General features: G+C 38.4%; 2 protein-coding genes across 6 annotated transcripts in view; one reads left to right on the top strand and one right to left on the bottom strand.

Moving 5' to 3' along the window:
- Window positions 1–1,115, bottom strand: part of PUDP (pseudouridine 5'-phosphatase) — a 79,903-nt gene extending 78,788 nt beyond the window's left edge. The window contains exon 1 of the mRNA XM_084294000.1: window positions 995–1,115. Within this exon, the coding sequence (XP_084150126.1) occupies window positions 995–1,079 (85 nt within the window). The 5' untranslated portion in view covers window positions 1,080–1,115. The remainder of the gene's footprint in view (window positions 1–994) is intronic.
- Window positions 813–18,861, top strand: part of STS (steroid sulfatase) — a 112,393-nt gene continuing 94,344 nt past the window's right edge. For 2 of the 5 annotated variants that reach the window (XM_084293955.1, XM_084293959.1), the window contains exons 1-4: window positions 813–1,025; window positions 1,694–1,870; window positions 11,806–11,904; window positions 12,654–12,728. In XM_084293955.1, the coding sequence (XP_084150081.1) occupies window positions 12,709–12,728 (20 nt within the window). In that variant the 5' untranslated portion in view covers window positions 813–1,025; window positions 1,694–1,870; window positions 11,806–11,904; window positions 12,654–12,708. Of the gene's footprint in view, window positions 1,026–1,693; window positions 1,871–11,805; window positions 11,905–12,653; window positions 12,729–12,978; window positions 13,266–18,861 lie in introns of all 5 variants that reach the window. The other 3 variants (XM_084293957.1, XM_084293956.1, XM_084293958.1) reach the window with 3 other exon arrangements.

The raw sequence follows: 18,861 nt of genomic DNA on the forward strand, positions 1-18,861 counted from the left end.
TTTTGCTGAAGGAAGGCACATACATCAAGTTAACACTTTTTAGAATTTCCCCACATCTAAAGCTGCTTCCTGTGCCGTGATATATAATGGACTGCTTCAAAAACCAAGTCACATACAAAAATATTGCATTACTCTACAGGAAGCATGCAGCATGAGGCCCCGATTCAGCAGACAGTTAAGAGCAAACCTAAAGGGTCCTCTAGCCACACTGCCTACCCAAACCCCAAGATCCAATCTAACTGCAGCACGAGGCTGACACATTTCAAGCTATCCCTGTAACGATAAAAAAGGGCCTACTACTAAAAAAAAAAAAAAAAAAAAAAAAAAGAGAGAGAGAGAGAAGATTGTGTGAATGGTTTCTAGGTTTATGCTGCAGACAGCAACTGCTTGAAGTATTTCACATCTGAAAGATGCTCCCACGTGCCTTGCACAGCAAAACCAGCCCTTAGGCAGCGTGGACTGGTTGACGGCCGACCCCACAAGACTGACCCCACAGCCGTGGGCACCCTCAGCGCCCCGGGCCCCGCCTCCCCAAGCGGGAAGCCTGCCGTGCACGTCCTCAGGCGTGACCCCAACTCCCCCCTCGCCTCTCTCTGCCAGCAGCCACCCTGCGAGCGCCCTCCCTAATCTAACCTCAGCCCTGAATCTTATAACTCAGCCGAAATACGCGCACAAAAGGCATGGGGGTGGCGGGGAGGAGGAGGAGGAAGAAAAAATCGTTTCCTGTTGCCTTAATCCCTTTAGTCAGGCTTAAGTAACGTCGCCCAGGGCGCGCTGGCTGGGTGCCTGGTTGCGGAGGCCGGCAACGAGAGGCCGCCGGGGGCAGGCCGGCGGCTCAGCCCCGCTCCCCCCGGCCGGGAGGCGCCGGGAGCCGCGGGGCGGCGCGTCGGGGGCTGCCCGCGGGGGCTGCCCGCCGCCACCTCCGGCCTCTCGCAGCGCCGGCGGCGGAGAGGGGCCGGGCGGCTGCGGGGGAGAGGGGGCGAAGGCTACACACCCAGCAGCAGGCCGTCCATGTCAAAGATGAGGTGGGTGACCGGCCGCAGCGCGGCGGAGGAGGAGGAGGAGGAGGAAGCGGACATGGCGAGGCCACGGCAGCCGAGACCCGAGCGGTGCTGCTGGTGGCGGCGGCGCAAGCGCGCTCCGCCGCGGCAGCCGGACCCCGGGGGCAGCGGTGCCGGCGGGACGGGACGGGACGGGCGGAGCGGGGAGCGGGGGCGGCCGCTTTGTTATAATGGGTTCTTCTAGGCAGAAAAAGGCCGTTTCTCTGCTAGGCCTCCTCTGGTGTGGGACTTTCTGGGTTTTGTTTTAAGTCCCATTAGGTGCTGCTTGCACTCGTGTTGATGCTTTGGATGGTTTTCCCTCGAAGTTTTGTGTGCCCGTGTAGAGATTTACAAGGGTACGATTACTGCTGGACCGTAATACGAGCCGAGAATGGAAATCTTCAAATCTGTATATAACTAACCGTGCATGAGGCAAGAGTGAAGTAGTAGAGGGTTTATCTTGAGAGCTGTTGAGCGTGAGGCTAGTTACTTCGCTTGTTTTCTGAAATGGCTGAAGTTCAAGAAACAAACCATTGTGCCTCAGAAGAAGGAAACGCTTCCAACATACACCACCAACTGGTTTTGACTGGTTAGTTGTGGGGGAAGAAGGCAACTTTCCTCATTGGCCGTTCCATATTTATTTTTCCATGCAGGTAACTCACACTTTGTCATCAAGATCATCGGTTACAGGTCGAGACCCTGGTTGCACAAGCAGACATGATGGCAGCCACCTCATGCTCCCAAGGTGCCACGCTGACCTGAAGGCCTGAGCTGCTTTAGGACTCTGTGCCAAAGCGGTGGTGGAAGGGAAGCCCTCTCTCTTCCTGCTGGTAGGCCTCTCAGCAGTTCATTTTCTCTGACAGCCCCCTTAATTTCAGTTGTCAATATTTCACCATTTTAGCAAGTCAGTGGTGTTTTTCAAGCTCTTATCTGTAGATGTCATGCAGCGGTATCTTAGTTTTAATTTACACATCTTATATATCCCCTAAAAGAACCCTTACCCTGCATTTGTAAGAAATACCCAACACACAGCCTCATATCTCCTTCCATCTTAGAAATGAGAGGAGAGATAAAATATCTTCGTCATTTCTTACCTTTTTAATAATAAAATTTCTCTTTCAAGCAAAGTTTTTTGAGTTTTGGGTTTGTTTTTTCTTTGTTTTTAACATGTCTCATTTTGAAATGGTTGTTTGTCATTACTGCTTAGGCCTGCATTGGCTAGGAAAAGCTGTGTGCAAGTGTGTTTTTAAAATGTCTTGCATAGTCATGATGTGTGTCTGTTAGTTCTTCTGTTGAGGGAAGAAATTTGGTCCTGTACTTCCAGATGGAATTTTAATCTGTAAACCTACAATGTGGGTGTTAAGAATAATGCCCACAGCTATTTTTCTTCTCTTATAAATACTGTGCAACAATATGATCTTAAAACTTTTTTTCAGATAGCAAATGTGTTAGTAGTTCAGTTAACTGAGAACAGAGCCAAGAATTAAAAGAAAACCCAAACCCTAAATACATTATGTCCAAAAAAGTGTTAAAAAGGAGAATCATGATTATTTTAAAACTGGTAATACTGGTACTCTGTTACTCTAAGAAGGAATGAGTTTCTGCTATAAGAGCGTAAGCTGTTGTGGCAAAAGTTTCTAGAGGGTGAGTAATGAGGTTGTATAGCAGTTGTACCTGAGGTGGATTCCTTTGCTTTCTACTTATAAAATCTAAATCTACATCTACATCAGTCTGTATCTATGTCTTTCTTTAATTGTATTTGTTGGCATAGTAATGCCTGTACTTTTTAACAAGAAAAAGCTACAGTGATGTATCTTGACTCACTCTTTCAGAGAAAAGCATAAGTAGTTCACAACTTGAACTCCCCATCAAAAAAAGGAAAATATTTACTATTTTTAGTGTGTAGACCACCAGTTCACATCATGAAACACCAGGCTCGTACAAAACTTCTAAAGTGCAAAGGAATTTGAAAGACAACCTATTTAAAAAAAGAAGAAAAAAAACAATCCACCAAATGAAAGTATGCTACTCATGATGAACCTTTTTAGGGTTAAGTGGTCTGTGTTACATACCTTATTGTTCACATTTCAAGACAGTCAGGTTAGCTGACATGCTGATGACCTCAATTTACTTCGCTTCACTCTGGCTCATCAGTGATAATCAACATAATGTTAGCTTATTTGATTCTTTAAAGCTACATTCAAACAGAGGAAAATCGTTGCAATATAGACAGACTTTAAATGTATTCATCGTGAATAAGTCTTCTTACTAACAGAATGAAATGTGATGAAAATCCAAGCAGAACTTTTAATGCATGGTGAACCATAGTTTTCTAGATGTACTTTTCTAGATGTTTCTAGTGAAAATGTTGATCCTAGTTCTATTTGAGCTGTCTTTGTCTCAAACATCTTATAGGTAGTATTTTGTGGTTTGTTTTCCTTTTTTCTCTCTTTTTTTTTTTTTTTTTTTTTTAAGGAGTGAAAGGTTGAGAATTACGCAATTGGCTATTTTGTTCACTACTTTTTTTAAATCATTTTTCAAGTGAAAGTAACATTAAAATAACTTCTGAGATGCAGAAAGCATAGTGCAGTGGAAGCATAATAACCATGAAAACTAATAGTTAATTATTTGTCTATTAACCTAATATCCCCTTATTGAGAAGGGTGAACTGGAGTTACTGAAACATAATGATTCAAGTAAGCTTGATTCCTGCGAAGTCTGAAGAACGCAGTTAGCTTCATACACATTTTTAATGCATTTAACTTTCCATTTATGCACATACCAAACCAGACAAATAGATCTTTGCTGAGTTTTACTTTATAAGGTAATATGCGGTACATATGCATGCTGGGTGTCCAGGTTTTTAAAAGATTGTAAATTAGTTGCCTATAGGCAACTTCTATTCCTAAGCACATCTATTTTATTTGGCTTTGTGATAATATGTTAAAGTTGCTTTGGTTTTATTGTTCTTGAATGTGAAATAAGGGGAAAATATTCAGGTGCCTATCCGTGCAGTTCTTAAGTATACAGTACAATATTTTACATACACAGTCCACATAACCTTTCTTAACCTTTCCGTGTTTTATTATTCTTTACCTTGAAGCTAAAAAGTTTTCTACATCGCTGAAACTTAGCTATTAAGTTCTATTCCTGGAAAGTAAAAGCTTCAGAATATGCTTAAGTGTTTTCTTGGGTAATACACTTGACAAAATTGCAATCTATTTCATTACTTTATACTGTTCTTGAAACATGGATTCACTTACAGGATATTTATAGCATTGATAAGAGCATCATGCACTATGTGTTTTATGCTGAAATTACTGACTTTTATTTTTCTTGTTCTGCAGGCACCTTGGCAAAGAGGATAAACAGATTATAATCCATTTTGGTTTGAATATTAAAAAAGAATCTAGAGACATGAATAAATCCAGTAATTTAAAAGCTTTCAGAATGATTTACATGAGCAGCTGTTAAAACCACTATTACTAACAAATTACTTGGAATGACTTGGAGTTAAATGTTATTTAATTCAAGTATTACCTGAGATTCATAACACTTGCTATAGTTGAGCCTATAAGCCCTCAGAATGAAACTCCTCCCAGTGCTGGATGTCACCACATAAGAGCTTTTCACCTTAAGAATGTGAATTAAATTAATTTACTGGGTTTGCTCCTGTTTTTATAGTTGAAAAAGGGAAATGATCCTAGGCCTTAAGACAATGAAACGGGCATACATATGTTCGAAGTCATTTTACATTTATACAAATATATATATAATCAACAAAAAAAGTCAGTATATCCTCATATATTAAAAGCATGAGTATTCTTATAGCCAAGCATATAGAAGGATAAGAGCCATCTGTTTTCTAGATTTTGATATCTGGCACCAGATAAAAGTGAGTTAGTTACAAAGGCAAGAAAGATGATGTCTTATGCTTATGGAGAACAAAGTGATGTAGAAGATATATGTTGGAAATCTATAAATTTAAATGAGGGACCATAATAAGGTTTTTAAGCAGCAATGAAGGGTGAAATTCCAGAAGAGCCAACCAAGCACACACAAAGGAACAAGATATCTAAGATACTTTTAGATGTCAATTTTTATACTTACGGATGAGAATTTACAACAGAATGAACAGGTTCAGAAGCTGGGAAATGAAAATTTAATGTCATGCTTCAGGATCATTTGTTGTTTCCATTAAAGTCAGAGAATAATTTTTGCTCCTTTATATTACGTGGCCCATGATTTAGCCTTTTGAGGGATAAAGAGAGATAATTTTTGATCTCTCAGTAAAATACTGTCTGCATATGGGCAAAATGTGCAAATAATTAAGTGTCATTGTCACTGAAATCCTAAATATTTAATGGGTGGGTCCTGCTTAGCCTTAAACTATCAGAAGGATTAAGGCAGAAGATAATGTGTACCAACATAAAGTTTGAACTGTTGTATTTTATGCTTTTCCAGTGAGATAAGGACATTTTTTTATTTATCTAACTTCACTTTATTGCAGGAGCCTAAAACAGTGTGTGCTTTTGGTTTTCTTTGTCTGCATGTGAATTTTATGGCTATATTTTTTCATTTTACTGCATTTTGATTGCTACAGATGATAGGAAAAAGTATTGCCACACAGAACACATATTCCATCAACCCTCCTGAGCAAGACATCTATCACTTGGTTGTCTGGAATAAGCTGGATCTATATGCATACACCCTTCCAGTGGTCCCTTTCAGTTCTAAGTTCAACATCATCAAAGGTTGAGGGAGGGAGAACGAACTGTTTTCTGGGTCAGCTTTCTGATGCACTGATTTGTCATGTTCCAGATTCAGGTTTTATATGCGTGTACCCCACTCAGCATGCAACAAGCAGGAGAGTTGAATATTCACAGGTTGTTTTTGTATTCTGAGTGCACACCCTTATGATTTTATATCTACACAGAAGAAAAGACAAAAATGAGCTAGCTGATACTAAGCTAAGAACGCCTACGTGTTCAGGGGTAAACAGTCAACCTAGGTAGTACAGGAGAATGTTGGAGGCCAGCTGTTGTACTATGGTACACAGCATTTCTTTTTCTGGAGTGATTTTACTGGTCCAAGTATCTAAACCTATCTAGACAGAAGCCATAACACCGTTCTGGAACATGTGAAGGAGCAACTCTGATCAATTGAAGTGGTGGGAGGGGAAGGGGTAGTGTCAAGCAAGTTTGCCAGCTTCTTGAGTTGGTATTGAAGATGAGCTGTATAGAATATATCTGCTGTTCTTGGCTAGGGGTGTCAGAACTTTTTTTTTTTTTTTTTTTTTTTTTTAGTTGCAGGAGTTAACAAACAGAGCAGCGAAGTCATAATTCCCTATTGGGAATGTCTCTTTTTCCCTCTGAAGCTACTACACTCTCTTCCTCCCTACATATGGAAACATACAAACACGCCCTGACAATATACTTCAAAACGCTGTTGTGAACAGCCAATGCCAAATATGCTTTGTGACCACAGGCATGTAGGGTGCTAATGATCAGGTGAGGAAATGGTTCCTTCATTAGGTTGTGTGCTTACTTTAAGTTAAGCGAATGTTTCTGTGCCTTGAGGAATTGGGTTCTATGTGGAGTTTAAAAACAATAAATTAGAAAACGATGTAGCATTATTTCCTATTTCATAGTTTGAAGTAAAATTGTGTTAGCAGAAGGTCAATAATGGATGCTTGTTTTCACAAAACCTCTGTGAAACAGGAAGCACTGCTTGTAGATCCCGATACAGCTAGAGAGGTGGAGTCTGTGTCAGGGACCTTTATATCTCCATGCTGTCAAGCCGTTGAGAACCTGACTTGCCCCTCCGCCAAACCCGCAAGGCTGCCATGAGGCCTCCCGTTAGCCTGCTCTGCTCTGGGGCCTCAGCTGCTCCTCATACGTCTATGCCCTGCAGACCCTTTACCATCTTTGTTGCCCTACTTAGACAGCCCATTGTCATTTGTCTGTTCTTTTTTGGAGGGTTTAAGAAACTTCATCCCTTTAACCTTTCCTCATAAGTTATTCTTTCTGAAGCTTTGAGCATTTTGATTGCTCTTCGAGATTCTAGTTTTTCTGTATCATTACAAGTCCAGCACTTGGATAGGTCAAGTTTTGCAACCGTGGGTTTTAGAAGTGAAAAATAGAAAGGTCGCCTTCCACTAATAGGCTGCCTTCTTAGCTCCAGATACAGCATTCCTTTGAATTAACACAGGAACTGAATTACCATTTCTGCTGTAATTTTATTTTGTTCACTAATGAATGATATGTAATTCTCAGGAATATTTGTTACTACTGCTTCTTCGGTTGTTCCCCATTTTGATCTCAGCCAAATGCTTTGACTAATCCATTTTCCATCTTATATTTTTGATCCTGTGCTTTCCAATGCAGAGTTTATTGTGGCAGCAAATAAATAAATAAATAAATTAGCACTAGAGGATTCTTTGGCAAGAAAAAAAAAGTCTGTAGGAACTGTAGTTCACATGAAAAAAATAGTGTAGAAATTGAAAGATGAAGAGAGAGAGCAGGTGCTGGAGCCTTTTTGTATGACACACGGAGGCTATTTTGAGGCCAGTCAAGTTTTCTGCTAACTGCTCTATGAATGTTACTGCAGATGTAGTTTACCAAAAAATAATCTGTGATCTTTTATTATGACCAAGTTTATATATATTTTAGAAAAGCAGGAGGGAGAGATCATTAAAGAATATTCATGATCAAACCATTGATGCCATTATGATCAGTGGGCAGAATGGATTCTAAAACATGTTATTTATTTTACACATTTTAGTGCAAATACAGTTCAGAATTAAACCAAATTTATTATGTCATTGTAGTCTTTATTTACACTGTATATTTCCTGCTGTTTCTTTCATTATTTGCTGTTTCCTTTCAAAAGATAAAAACCTTTGCTTTCACTTACTCAATTTAAAATTTTCTTCATGGATCACTTTTAGCTTAATTCTCATTAAAACTATTTGCTATTATACTCCACTGAAAGAGATCAGTGGCAATATGTCTACCCCATGAAGAACTTAATATGTCTTCATAGAGTTTTGAAGATCTTTCTGCATGTATTTTAAGTATGAGAAATGATTATCTTGCCAGCCTGATGAGGCAGCTATCTGAAAGAAAGTGTATTACAGAATGAACTGTTGTATCACTGTTTCAGAAATGATGCTTGTGTCATTTAGACCAGTGGCTGCTACAAGCAATAAGTAATGGGTATTATATTATATTAATGACCAGGTTTGACAACCTGACTCCATACTCTTTTTATAGTTTTTAAATTATCTTTCTTTTTTAGGCCAATAATTATGCTCTCATCGGGCAAAAGTAGGCTAATGCAATTTTCCAAAAGCTATTAACAAGACTTGTAATATTAAGATGGCTGTATATCCCAATTAAGTAGGATGTGCCACCCAGACACCAGACACCTTGAGTTGCAGTCATGAAATGAGGTAGGGTTAGGCTGTATTCTTGAGTTGCAGAGTTCTGAGGAGTCTTATGTGCTTCAGGAAGCATAGAGCTTCACTCAGTAGATGGCACTGTTGTCACCGATTCTCTACCTGCATCTTCTGGGGTGGAATCCACACCATCTGCATTTTAAAGTGGGTGGAAATTAAATAAACCCTTGCCTGCTTGCAGTTTTAAATTGTTACATTTAGTTGGGTGTTTGCTGCTTCTTGAAAGACCTGACAAAGGGTGGGGATCTACACATTCATCTGCTTTTTCCAACTTATCCATGTAATATGATAAAATAAATTCTCTAGTATATTCAGTGAAATATATTTTCCTGTCTATTTAAGGGTTTTAAGGGAGTTTTTTAAGGGTTTTCTTCTATGTGTGACTTGAAGTAACCTAGACAAGTATTTCGTAGTCAGAAACTGTGTCTACAGTGACTACAAAACCTGGATCATAGAATCACAGAATGGTTTGGGTTGGAAGGGACTTCTAAAGATCATCTGGTTTCAGCACCCCTGCCAAGAACAGGAAAACCTTATACTAGATCATGTTGCCCAAAGTCCCATCCAACTTGACACTGAGTACTTCTCAGGATGGGGCATCCTCAACCTCTTTATACAATCATTTCCAGTGCTTAACCACCCTTACATTTTTTTTTCCCTTACAATATTAATTTAAATCTAGCCTCTTTCAATTTGAAACTAGGAAAAGGCTTTCACCATCTTTTCCATGAGCCCCATTTATGTATTGAAGGCCTTCAGTAAGGTCTCTCTGTTGCCGTCTGTTTTCTAGGCTAGACAACCCCAGTTCTCTCAGCCTGTCTTCATAAGAGAGGTGCTTCAACCGTTGGATCATCTTCATGGTTCTTCTCTAAACTTGTTCTAATAAGTCAATGCCTTTCTTGTACTGGGGGCCCCAGAGCTAGATTCAGTACTTCCAGGCGGGGTCCCATGAGGATGGAGTAGAGGCGAATAATTTCTTCCCTTGACCTGCTAGCAACACTTCTGTTTGTGTATTTCCAGGATACAGTCTTTATTCTTAAATGACACAACCACTATGTTCTCCCAGTTGAACTCCTGTCTGTAACTCTTAACTAAAGTTAAGCACAAACATGAAAAAGAAAATGCCAAAATCATTAAAACACATCGCTGAGTTTCATACATAAAAGCTGTTGTGACATCCTCAGAACTGCACAAAGTTGTGTGTAATCCACCACTTTCAGAAATTCTTTTCATATAATGATTCTCTTACAGTCCTTCAGGATAACTACATGGTTATAAAATTTGTAGAGTAAAACTTATTACTGCTGTTCTCAAACTGATCCAAAGAGTGAATGGATCAAAGTATTTTTCACTGTTTTTAACTGAAGATTTGCTGCAGAATGAAAACCCTTTTGCAACCAGTCACTAGGAACAGCATAACTGCATCTTTTCATTCTAGATATCTATGGCTTTCAAAACTATCTTCTAAAATTAGCTATGTTCCTTGGATTTTACCGTGAAAGAAAAAATAATGCAGAGATAAGAAACGTTTACAGAAATTCTCCCTTTGTCCAATTTTTAGTTCTGTTATTGGTGGTTTTCATTTGAATCCCTGTTAAAAATTAGTTGATATTAATGGATTTATGTGAGTAAAAGCATTTAAATGTGCACCATCATTCATCCAGTCTAACACAGAAGTGATCTTTATCGTGCTTTGTTTTCACAAATACGTACTTTCCCTAGTAAATAAACACTTAGTCTTGTTTAAGTTTGAGCCTAATCTTTTAAAACACTGGTAGAGATGTTTTGATGAACTAAGTCAAAAGGTCTGGCTCACTGCAGCTCTTTCCTGACCCTAGATCCAAATGCTCTGTCCTTGCACTAGATTCCAATAAATCCAGTCAGGGATCTTTGCATAAAACATTATTTCAATTTGATTTCTCCCAATAATTTAGTTTGCTTCAGTATTTTTTCTTATTAAAAAAAAAAAAAAAAAAGTTTGTATTTAGAATGCAAGGGCTGTAAGTTCAGGTGCTTTATTGGCAGTGGTTGTCACATGTCTTTGGACATCTGTCTTTCTCTTCCTGATAAAATTTTCACGTTAAATAGATTGGCATAGGTGGAGAAAGATAATACATAAACTAGCTACCACTTTTCAAAGTTAAATGAATGATTTTTTCATGTTAGGGTCCTTGGGCTTCCTGCAAGTAGTCATTTTCTGGGATCACATATTGTATCAAAAAGAATGCATGGTAAGCAGAACAGGATGGCTGAGGAGTACAGTGAATTTCTGAATAGCACCCCAATGGAAGAGTTTGAAAATCACTGATCTGAAATTATGCTTATAAAGGTGTTTTAATACTTAAATAAATAAATAAATAAATAAATAAATTGCTACATTCTCCAGACATATTTACCATGTGTACAGAAGGCAGAAACATACCTGTAATTCTTGTACTGCCCTTGTTTTGCAAGAATATGATGCCGTGGTGGCTTTGCCTTGCTGGGCAGCTGAACACCACAACCACTCTCTCACTCCTCCTTTTTAGAAGAGAGAGACAGTATGCTGGAAAAAAAAAATCATGAGTTGAGATAAGGATAATTTAATTAAAGGGAAAAAGAAGGGGGGGAAAAAGAAAGGGGGGGGGGGGGGGAGGGGAGGGAAGCACAGAGATAGAGAAAAGAAATTACTCTCTACTTCCCATCAATGAGCGATGTTTGGCCACATCCCAGGAAGCAGGGCCTCAGTATGCGTAGCAGTTGTTTGGGAGGAAGGACTGCTTCATAACAAGAGCCCCCCTCTCCTGCCCCTTTCCCACCTTTTATTGCTGAGCGTGACATTATAGGGCATGGAATATCCCTTAGGTTGGTTTAGGTCAGCTGCCCTGGTGATGTCTCCTCCTATTGCCCACCCCCATAGCCTGTTGGCTCTTGGAGGGTTGGAGGGCGTCCTGATGCAGTGCCAGTATTGTGCAGCAATAGACACAGCACTGGTGTGATACCAGTGCTGTTCCAGCTACAAGTGCAGAGCACAGCAATGTATGGACTGCTGCAGGGAAAGTTAGCTCCATCCAGAAAGTTAGCTACACCCAGAGAGTATAGATGCAATGTCAGTAGCATTTGAAAAGCCTGACAGAAAATCTTCAGCAGCAAGTTAAAATGGGTTCTTGGTTAGGCCTGTATGTATATGCATTATGAAGACACATTGAAATTGTTCCCTACTAGTGAGGTAGTTTCTTACCAAAAAGCAGCATAGGTGTTGTATAACAAGACATTGTCATTTTTCAGTGTTGTCCTTTTTTCTCCCTCTCCACCCTTGTGTTTCAGTTCACGTGACTGGACTTTGCACCCATTTACCAATAATAAGAGAACAGACATCTTGTGTGAAAACTAGAGGCAGAAAGAGAAACCATTCCGTGCTGCAAGGTAAAATGCCCCTTCCACTCCCATGTCTGTCATATATATATATATATTTTTTTTTCCTTTTAAAATTTGAGTTCATCTATAGTTGGAGCTCATATTCTTTCACAGCTCAAAGCAAATATTTCATGACAGGAAATTAGCAATTATGTGAAGTAATAACATACAGTTTTGTCTTTTCCTCATTAGCTTAATGCAATGTGTTTTATACAAGAACGAAAAAGAAATACCGATACTGTCTTTTCTTGTCTGTAAGGTACAGTCAAATGTAATGGCAAATTATTTTTCAACAAAATGCACTTCATTATTGCAGTGGAGTAGAATATTTCCTGCCTACAGTGGGTTAAAAAGAATATAAGCCTTACTTGAATTCTGAAAGCATTTTGACTGAAAAATAAAGCAGGGTCCTTGTGAACTAGAACATATTCCAGCACTACAACAGTGGATTTTTTCTTACCACTTAAGCTCTACTTGTTTAAAAAGTAATGTTAAAAGCGTATGTAATTTTGATTACAGACTATGTTTCAAGATCCAGTGGAAATAAATTGTTAAATAGTTTTGGAGGTGGCTGCATTCTGAAATAAGCTTGCAGTTCTGAAGTGACCTTGTTTTATGTGCAGTATAATCTCACAAAATCTCTGGTTCAAATGTGGAAATGTGTAAGACTTAACTATAACTTTTTAGGTGATAGTAAGTCTAATCTCTCCTTTTGTAATCTCACACACATCCAACCTGCTAACTGGGGGTAAACACAGTTACTAAGAAGACTATGCATAAGAAGAACCACTGAAATAGAGAGTATGGCAAAGAATGATAGAGAAAGAAAGAAGGTAAGGAAAATCTCATAGCTTCTGAATAGGTTGTACCTGCCAGGTTTCTGCAGAAGGACTACATGTGGGCAGGCACTTGAGATGAGAAGGAAGGAAGATGAAAGAGGAGAAGCCTATTTAACCAAAACACATGTTGAGCAGAATCTGACCGCACGTATTGCTTGCTATGCAGTTTTGCAATGACTCATTAATAATATGGGTTCTATACGTCCTGTTTTCTCAACAACATATTTTCTGCTTCTGCCCTTAGGGTACTCTCCAGGTGGACTTCAGGAAGTGTGGTCCTGTATCTGGGTGTTCAATCCCTGTCAGACCAGCAGCTGAGGCTGTTCTAATACCTGGAGAGCCACAGTAGCCAATAGGAAGCATTGCATACTGCTGCCCAGTGGAAGGGCATGCGTGGTGGGGAGAGAAAAGTTGTGGAAACGGCAAGCAGGGAGGAGCAGCAGCATCAAGAGTAGTAATGGTAGAGTGCCAGTGGTAATAGCAGTGCCTGGGCAAGCAAAATTGGAGGATTCAAGCAGCTGCATTCAAAAGGTATTCAGTCTCAGTCTGTATTAATGGCACATTAATACAGCTTCTTGAGTGGGAAGTGATTTGGAGAAATAAGGACATGGTTTAGGAACTGCAGAATAGTTACCTTGACTTTATAAAAGGAAGTTTGGGGACGAAGAGGAATGAAAGCAAATTAATTTAGGGTGAGAAGAGGGATTGAAGAAGTCAGAACATTTGAGATGGGTGCTTAACAAGAATTGTGGCTATGACACTTTGGGCTGTGCAGATGTGAGTGTGAACTGCTTCAGATTCAGTATGATAATGGCCTTGTATTTTTTGCTTCCTTGACAACTGTTTGAAATTAAAAGGCAAAGGTGTAAAGATGTCCTGTTCTTTTTTTTCTTTTTTTTTTCTGACATGCTAAAGAATCAGTTGATGAGCCATACTCAGAAGGAAATCTTAGGGCCCAGAGCTCACACACTTGTTTTTCTCTGACACTGTCCTAAACAAACCAGACTGGTGTTTGCATGCGAACACACTTTCTTGCAGAATCCCTAATGTTACAAAGTGTGCTTAATTAGAAGTATTAGAAATCTAAATGAGTAAATTAGAATGCTATTTGTTTTTGTTTTTGTTTTTTTTGTGTGTGTGTGTGTAATTTTTACATACTGCACTCCTGACAGAACTGGTTGTATGATGAAGAAAGTAAGAAGCTGATAGATATCGTTTAGTCATTTACAAAAGTTAGTCTTAGGAAGAGTCACATCTCCCGTTCATATCAATTATTATAATAGACAACTGAATATGTTGTCTATTATAGCAGTTGTCTAATAGTAACAGTAAATTACCAGTCCTGAAAAATGCATGTTGGACAAAATATTATATGTTCTTTTTCACTGATAAACAGAATCCATCCTTTAAAAACAAAACTATGTGTCATTCCTATGCACAGAGTGCAGAAAATGTACTTACTTATAAAAACTTACTTACAGACATTCTGATATGATTAAAAAAGCATGTTGTTCATTTCAAACATACTTGCAGCATGCTCCAGTCCAGGCCAGAAGATAATGAGACCCCTGTAGCTATTACTGAGAAACTGTTCAAATGTTAAAAGAAAGTTAATACTGTTGTACTACAAGAAAATGAAAAAAAAAATGCCATTTGGAATACTTTTTATATTTCTTTATGGTCTTAAAATGTCATACAAAATAAGGTGAAAATGAAGTGAATTAATATAGTCTTGAGCTAATGATCATTTTCATTCAGTCTGTTGTGTTGGGATTTTGCCTCTTAGGTCATATGTGCAAAGGGATGATGCTCTGTTTTAACAGCAAGAATTTAAAAGTTTTCTACAGTCTTTATGAAAGAGGGAATAAAAATTAGAGAAAAGAAAGGGAGAGAGAACGGGGAGGGGAGGAAGGAGCAAGAATTTTCTTGAGGGGCACACAGAAGAAATCTTGATACTTTACGTATTACATGACTTTTCATCCTATATTACTGAAATACAATATACATATTTCTATGCTGTTTGGTCAAGATTTTTTTTTTAAGTTAGACTTTCAGAAACCACTTAGCTTCTTCTAGTATTATAAGCAGATATTTTTAGCTGTAGAATTATGTAGCATTTCAGATATCCTTGCTTTTAAGACATTAACTCTTACTGCTGCCTAATCCTATATTTAAAGTGTCCATCAGATATTTTGCCCAGCCAAGTATATTCACAAGGTTGTGGTTTTTTTTTTTATTTTTATTTTATTTTATTTTATTTTATTTTATTTTATTTTATTTTATTTTATTTTATTTTATTTTATTTTTCTTGATGGGGGAGTAAGTTAGCTGCTCTTTTGATTTTGAAATTCATAAAGGTTTAAATCTTTAAGGTCCAGAAAAAAAGTTGACTAATATATATGCATTATTTTGTTAATGTCTTTTCCACTTGGCTTGCACATTTTTTAGGAGAAGAAACTGATCTATGTAGCTTGCAATCAGGCTGCTATATAACAACTATCCAGCTCATAATTCTTCTTTTCCTAATTGCATAGGTCTTCTCTCCAGGATAAATATATTAGTTTTTAAGTTTTTAAAGACTAGTTTTTAAGACTTCCTGACTTCATGATCTTTACCTTTTGTTTCTACATCTGTTTTTCAGTACTAGTATTTAATTTTAAAGCTGCTTAATGTTTACAATGAACAATGCTGCTGGAGTATCTTTCTATTAGAGCTGGTTAGAAAGTGGCTTGCCATCTTACTAGTTTTTTATTTTTATTTTTTTACGTTTCTGAAGGGTTTTTTTGTCACCATGTTAATTGGGGCAGAATAAAAATAATGAATGAATAATTATGTTCTCTTTGTTCTAATTTTGCATTAGGTCATAAGAACTTGGGGGTTTGGGCTGATCTTTTAGGCCTGCTCAAAATAACATAGTAAAAGTATCTCCCTGCCCAAAAGAACAACAGAATAGGTTTGTTTTTACCTTGTAAATGCTAAACAGGCTTTTTTTTTTTTTCTAAGTGTAAAAATAAAAGAGAACAATTTCATTTATAATTTGTGACATACTTTTTTTTTTTTGCATTATATTTTTATTTTATTTTATTAGAAAGTATACCATCAAAAAAATTCCAAACAAATTTCAAGACTATTTGCAGAATGAGGATACATCAGCCCCTTAATATTTCTTCTATCACAGAAATAATAACACATAATTTCTGAATTAGTTTTGTGACCAAAGTAACAAAAATACAGGTTTTCCATTGTCCTAGAAATTGAAGAGAGTAATTTTGGTCATGAGTAAGGTGTTACACTTAACCTTTTCTTCATATCTCTCTCTTGCGCAAATGAAGAGAAAGGAAAAGCTATTTTTTAATGTTGTGAGCCTCCTGCTTACACCAGAAACACCATACATCAGCTGATCTCAGACAGATTTATTTTTTACTTAAAAAGCTTTGCCATTTCTATCTCTGGTAAAAGGCTTGCTTTTGTAATCTGAATGGACTGAATCATAGGAAAGAAAACTTTAGTTAAACAACAACTTGCCATTGGATCTATTTATCCCTTTTCATTGTAACCCACTCAGCTGCTCATTCATTTCTTGTCCTCCCAGTGGGGCTGGGGAAGAAAATAGGAACAGGAACGAGAAATCTCATGGATTACAGGTAGCACAAATATTTAATTACCCATTGGAGTACTGGGAAACAAAAAAGAAGAAAAAATATTTAAACACTTCGGGAAAATACTTTCCTTCCACTTTCCCTGTCTCATCCTCACTTCAGATTCTTTTCCTCCCCTTTTCTAATCTGCTTCGCTCCAGACACCTCTCCTCTTCCCTTGTTGCAGGCTGCACCCAGTTCCTTCAGAGAGGCAATGGGTGGTGCAGGAGGATGACACTGGTGCATAGCAGTTTCTTTCTGCGACTCCATGTTTCTCACTCTTTTCCTAAGATCTCATGTGGGTTCTCCATGGGCTGTGGACCCTTTGGGCCTGTACCTGCCCAGGCATAACAGAGCATCTCCTATTGCTCTGACTGTGTTGTTCCCTCCTCCTCCTCCCTTTCTGTCCTCTCCCCATTCTCTCCCTGTTTGCTCCCCTTCAGTATTTTTTGTCCTTAAATATGTTTCCCAGAGGGCACCACCAGAATGGCTGATGGGCTCAGGTACGCTCTGCAGTGAGGACCACGTTTCAGGGCTGGCTGGAGCTGGGGCAGCCCTTCTTCACTTTTCACAGAGGCCACCCTACAGCCCCTCCACCCCACCAAAACATGGCCACCTAAACACAACCATTTCTTCTTGATTACTTTAGATATCTTTTAATACAGTAGTGCTAAGAGTTTGCAGTGGGATGGATTGAACAGTGGAGAAATGCAAGGGTTGATTACAGTATGCCTTTCACCATCAAATGATCAACATATCTATATCTATATATCATATGACAGGTGCACTGCTGTTTTCCTTCCTCCTACACCTGACATGACACAACAGGCATGTGCACCACAATGCCCAGAATGAGCACATCCCCCATAGTGTGATGGGGGGTAGAGGGATATGTGTGATACTTGGGCATGCGGTAGTTGTATCCCAGTGACATGACTAAAAGGTATCCTTTCCACATGAATCGCTGGATAGTGCCCATGCACAATCACACACTTGTTCTTGTCATACGTCAGGAGCTAAGGTGTTTTATTCTTCTGTGGCAAGGACCTTGTGAAAGAAGGTAATCAGCTCTAGCAGTGGCTGGCTGGTCACAGGCTGCTGTGGTTTTCCCATGTGTAGCATAAAGGCAAGAAGGCAGCAGGGAGGAGGCTGTGAACCACAATCAGGTAACACTCACAGTCATTTGGTTGGTCATCTCTGACAACATCTTCCTTGAAATATCATCTGGATCAGGTAACAGCAGGGAATGTAATTTCTGTTCTGTCAGAAGTCTGTCAGAGATACAGTTTATTTGTCTGATCACACTCATGATTGTAACTTAAATACAGGGCCAGCTATAGCTGACTTTATTCAGAGAATAAATTTCCAGTATTTCTATAAAATAATCCTTGCTGTTGGATGTAATCACTCATATCAATTTTATTTACTTATTTTTAATTGAGAGTAATGAAAGAATAGGGTATTTAAGAATATTCATCAGATTACTATACAATCTGCGAAGGAAAACTAGTTATATGCCTCCCTTGGAGAAAAAATTTGCAGCTAAAACTCACAAAGAATTGTCCCTAGTTCTCATATTTCAGTGGTATTACACAGAGTAAGAAGCTGTTATGCCAGTAAGGTTGGTAGAGCACATTATATTAATGGAAGAGTATATTGGTTGTTTATTACACAAAGGTGTTTTTTGATAGTTTTGTTCTTCCCCTTGTATTTTACAGTGAGTGCACACAGGCAACCCACTATCAAGGTGAGATTAATTTCATGTAACTTTGTTCCTTTCATATAGATTTAGTCTAAATTAGGTGTTCAGACTCTCTTTCTACTTTGAGGAAAAAGATCATGAACATCACTTTCAACATTTCATTATACCAATCTTAAGAAGAGTTGAATCATCCTCTTAAGGTGCCTGTCTCTTCCTATTAATTAGAGAGGAAGCCTAGATAATTAACTCAGACTAAATGCATAACTTTAAGATGAATAAATTCAGATGGATTGGTTTGCACCGTAAGTGCGTAGTTGGCATGCACCATCTAGACATTCAACTTCCACATAGGTAGAATTACATTGCCTGAATGCTATCTTTTTTCAATTTTTATATCTGGTACAATAAGCTATGTTAAGACTCCTTGAGTACTGTCATAATGCAAGCATAAATAACAATAGAGCTGTTTTAAAAATAAAAATCTTACACTTAAGAACAAATTTATGCAAATACAGATTCTCTTTTCTTTAAATAAAACACCTTTTTGGAAACAGTATAGCATACTGGATCATTTTATCGATGTGCTACTTGCTAACTTAATGTAGCAAAGAAAAATTAACTGGCCATTTCACAGCAATTTCTGTAGTAAACCATTTTGACTAGAAAAGTGGTTGTAGATAGAGGGAAGTGCAATAATATTATGTAATAAAATCCAAAGCTTTGATCTTGACAGACTCCAGAGGATGCCAGTGAGTAACTCAGGAAGGGGTTGGCCATTTAACTTACA

This window comes from Netta rufina (genome assembly GCF_964035555.1).
Source record: "Netta rufina genome assembly, chromosome: 1".
In the NCBI taxonomy this organism is placed as follows: domain Eukaryota; kingdom Metazoa; phylum Chordata; class Aves; order Anseriformes; family Anatidae; genus Netta; species Netta rufina.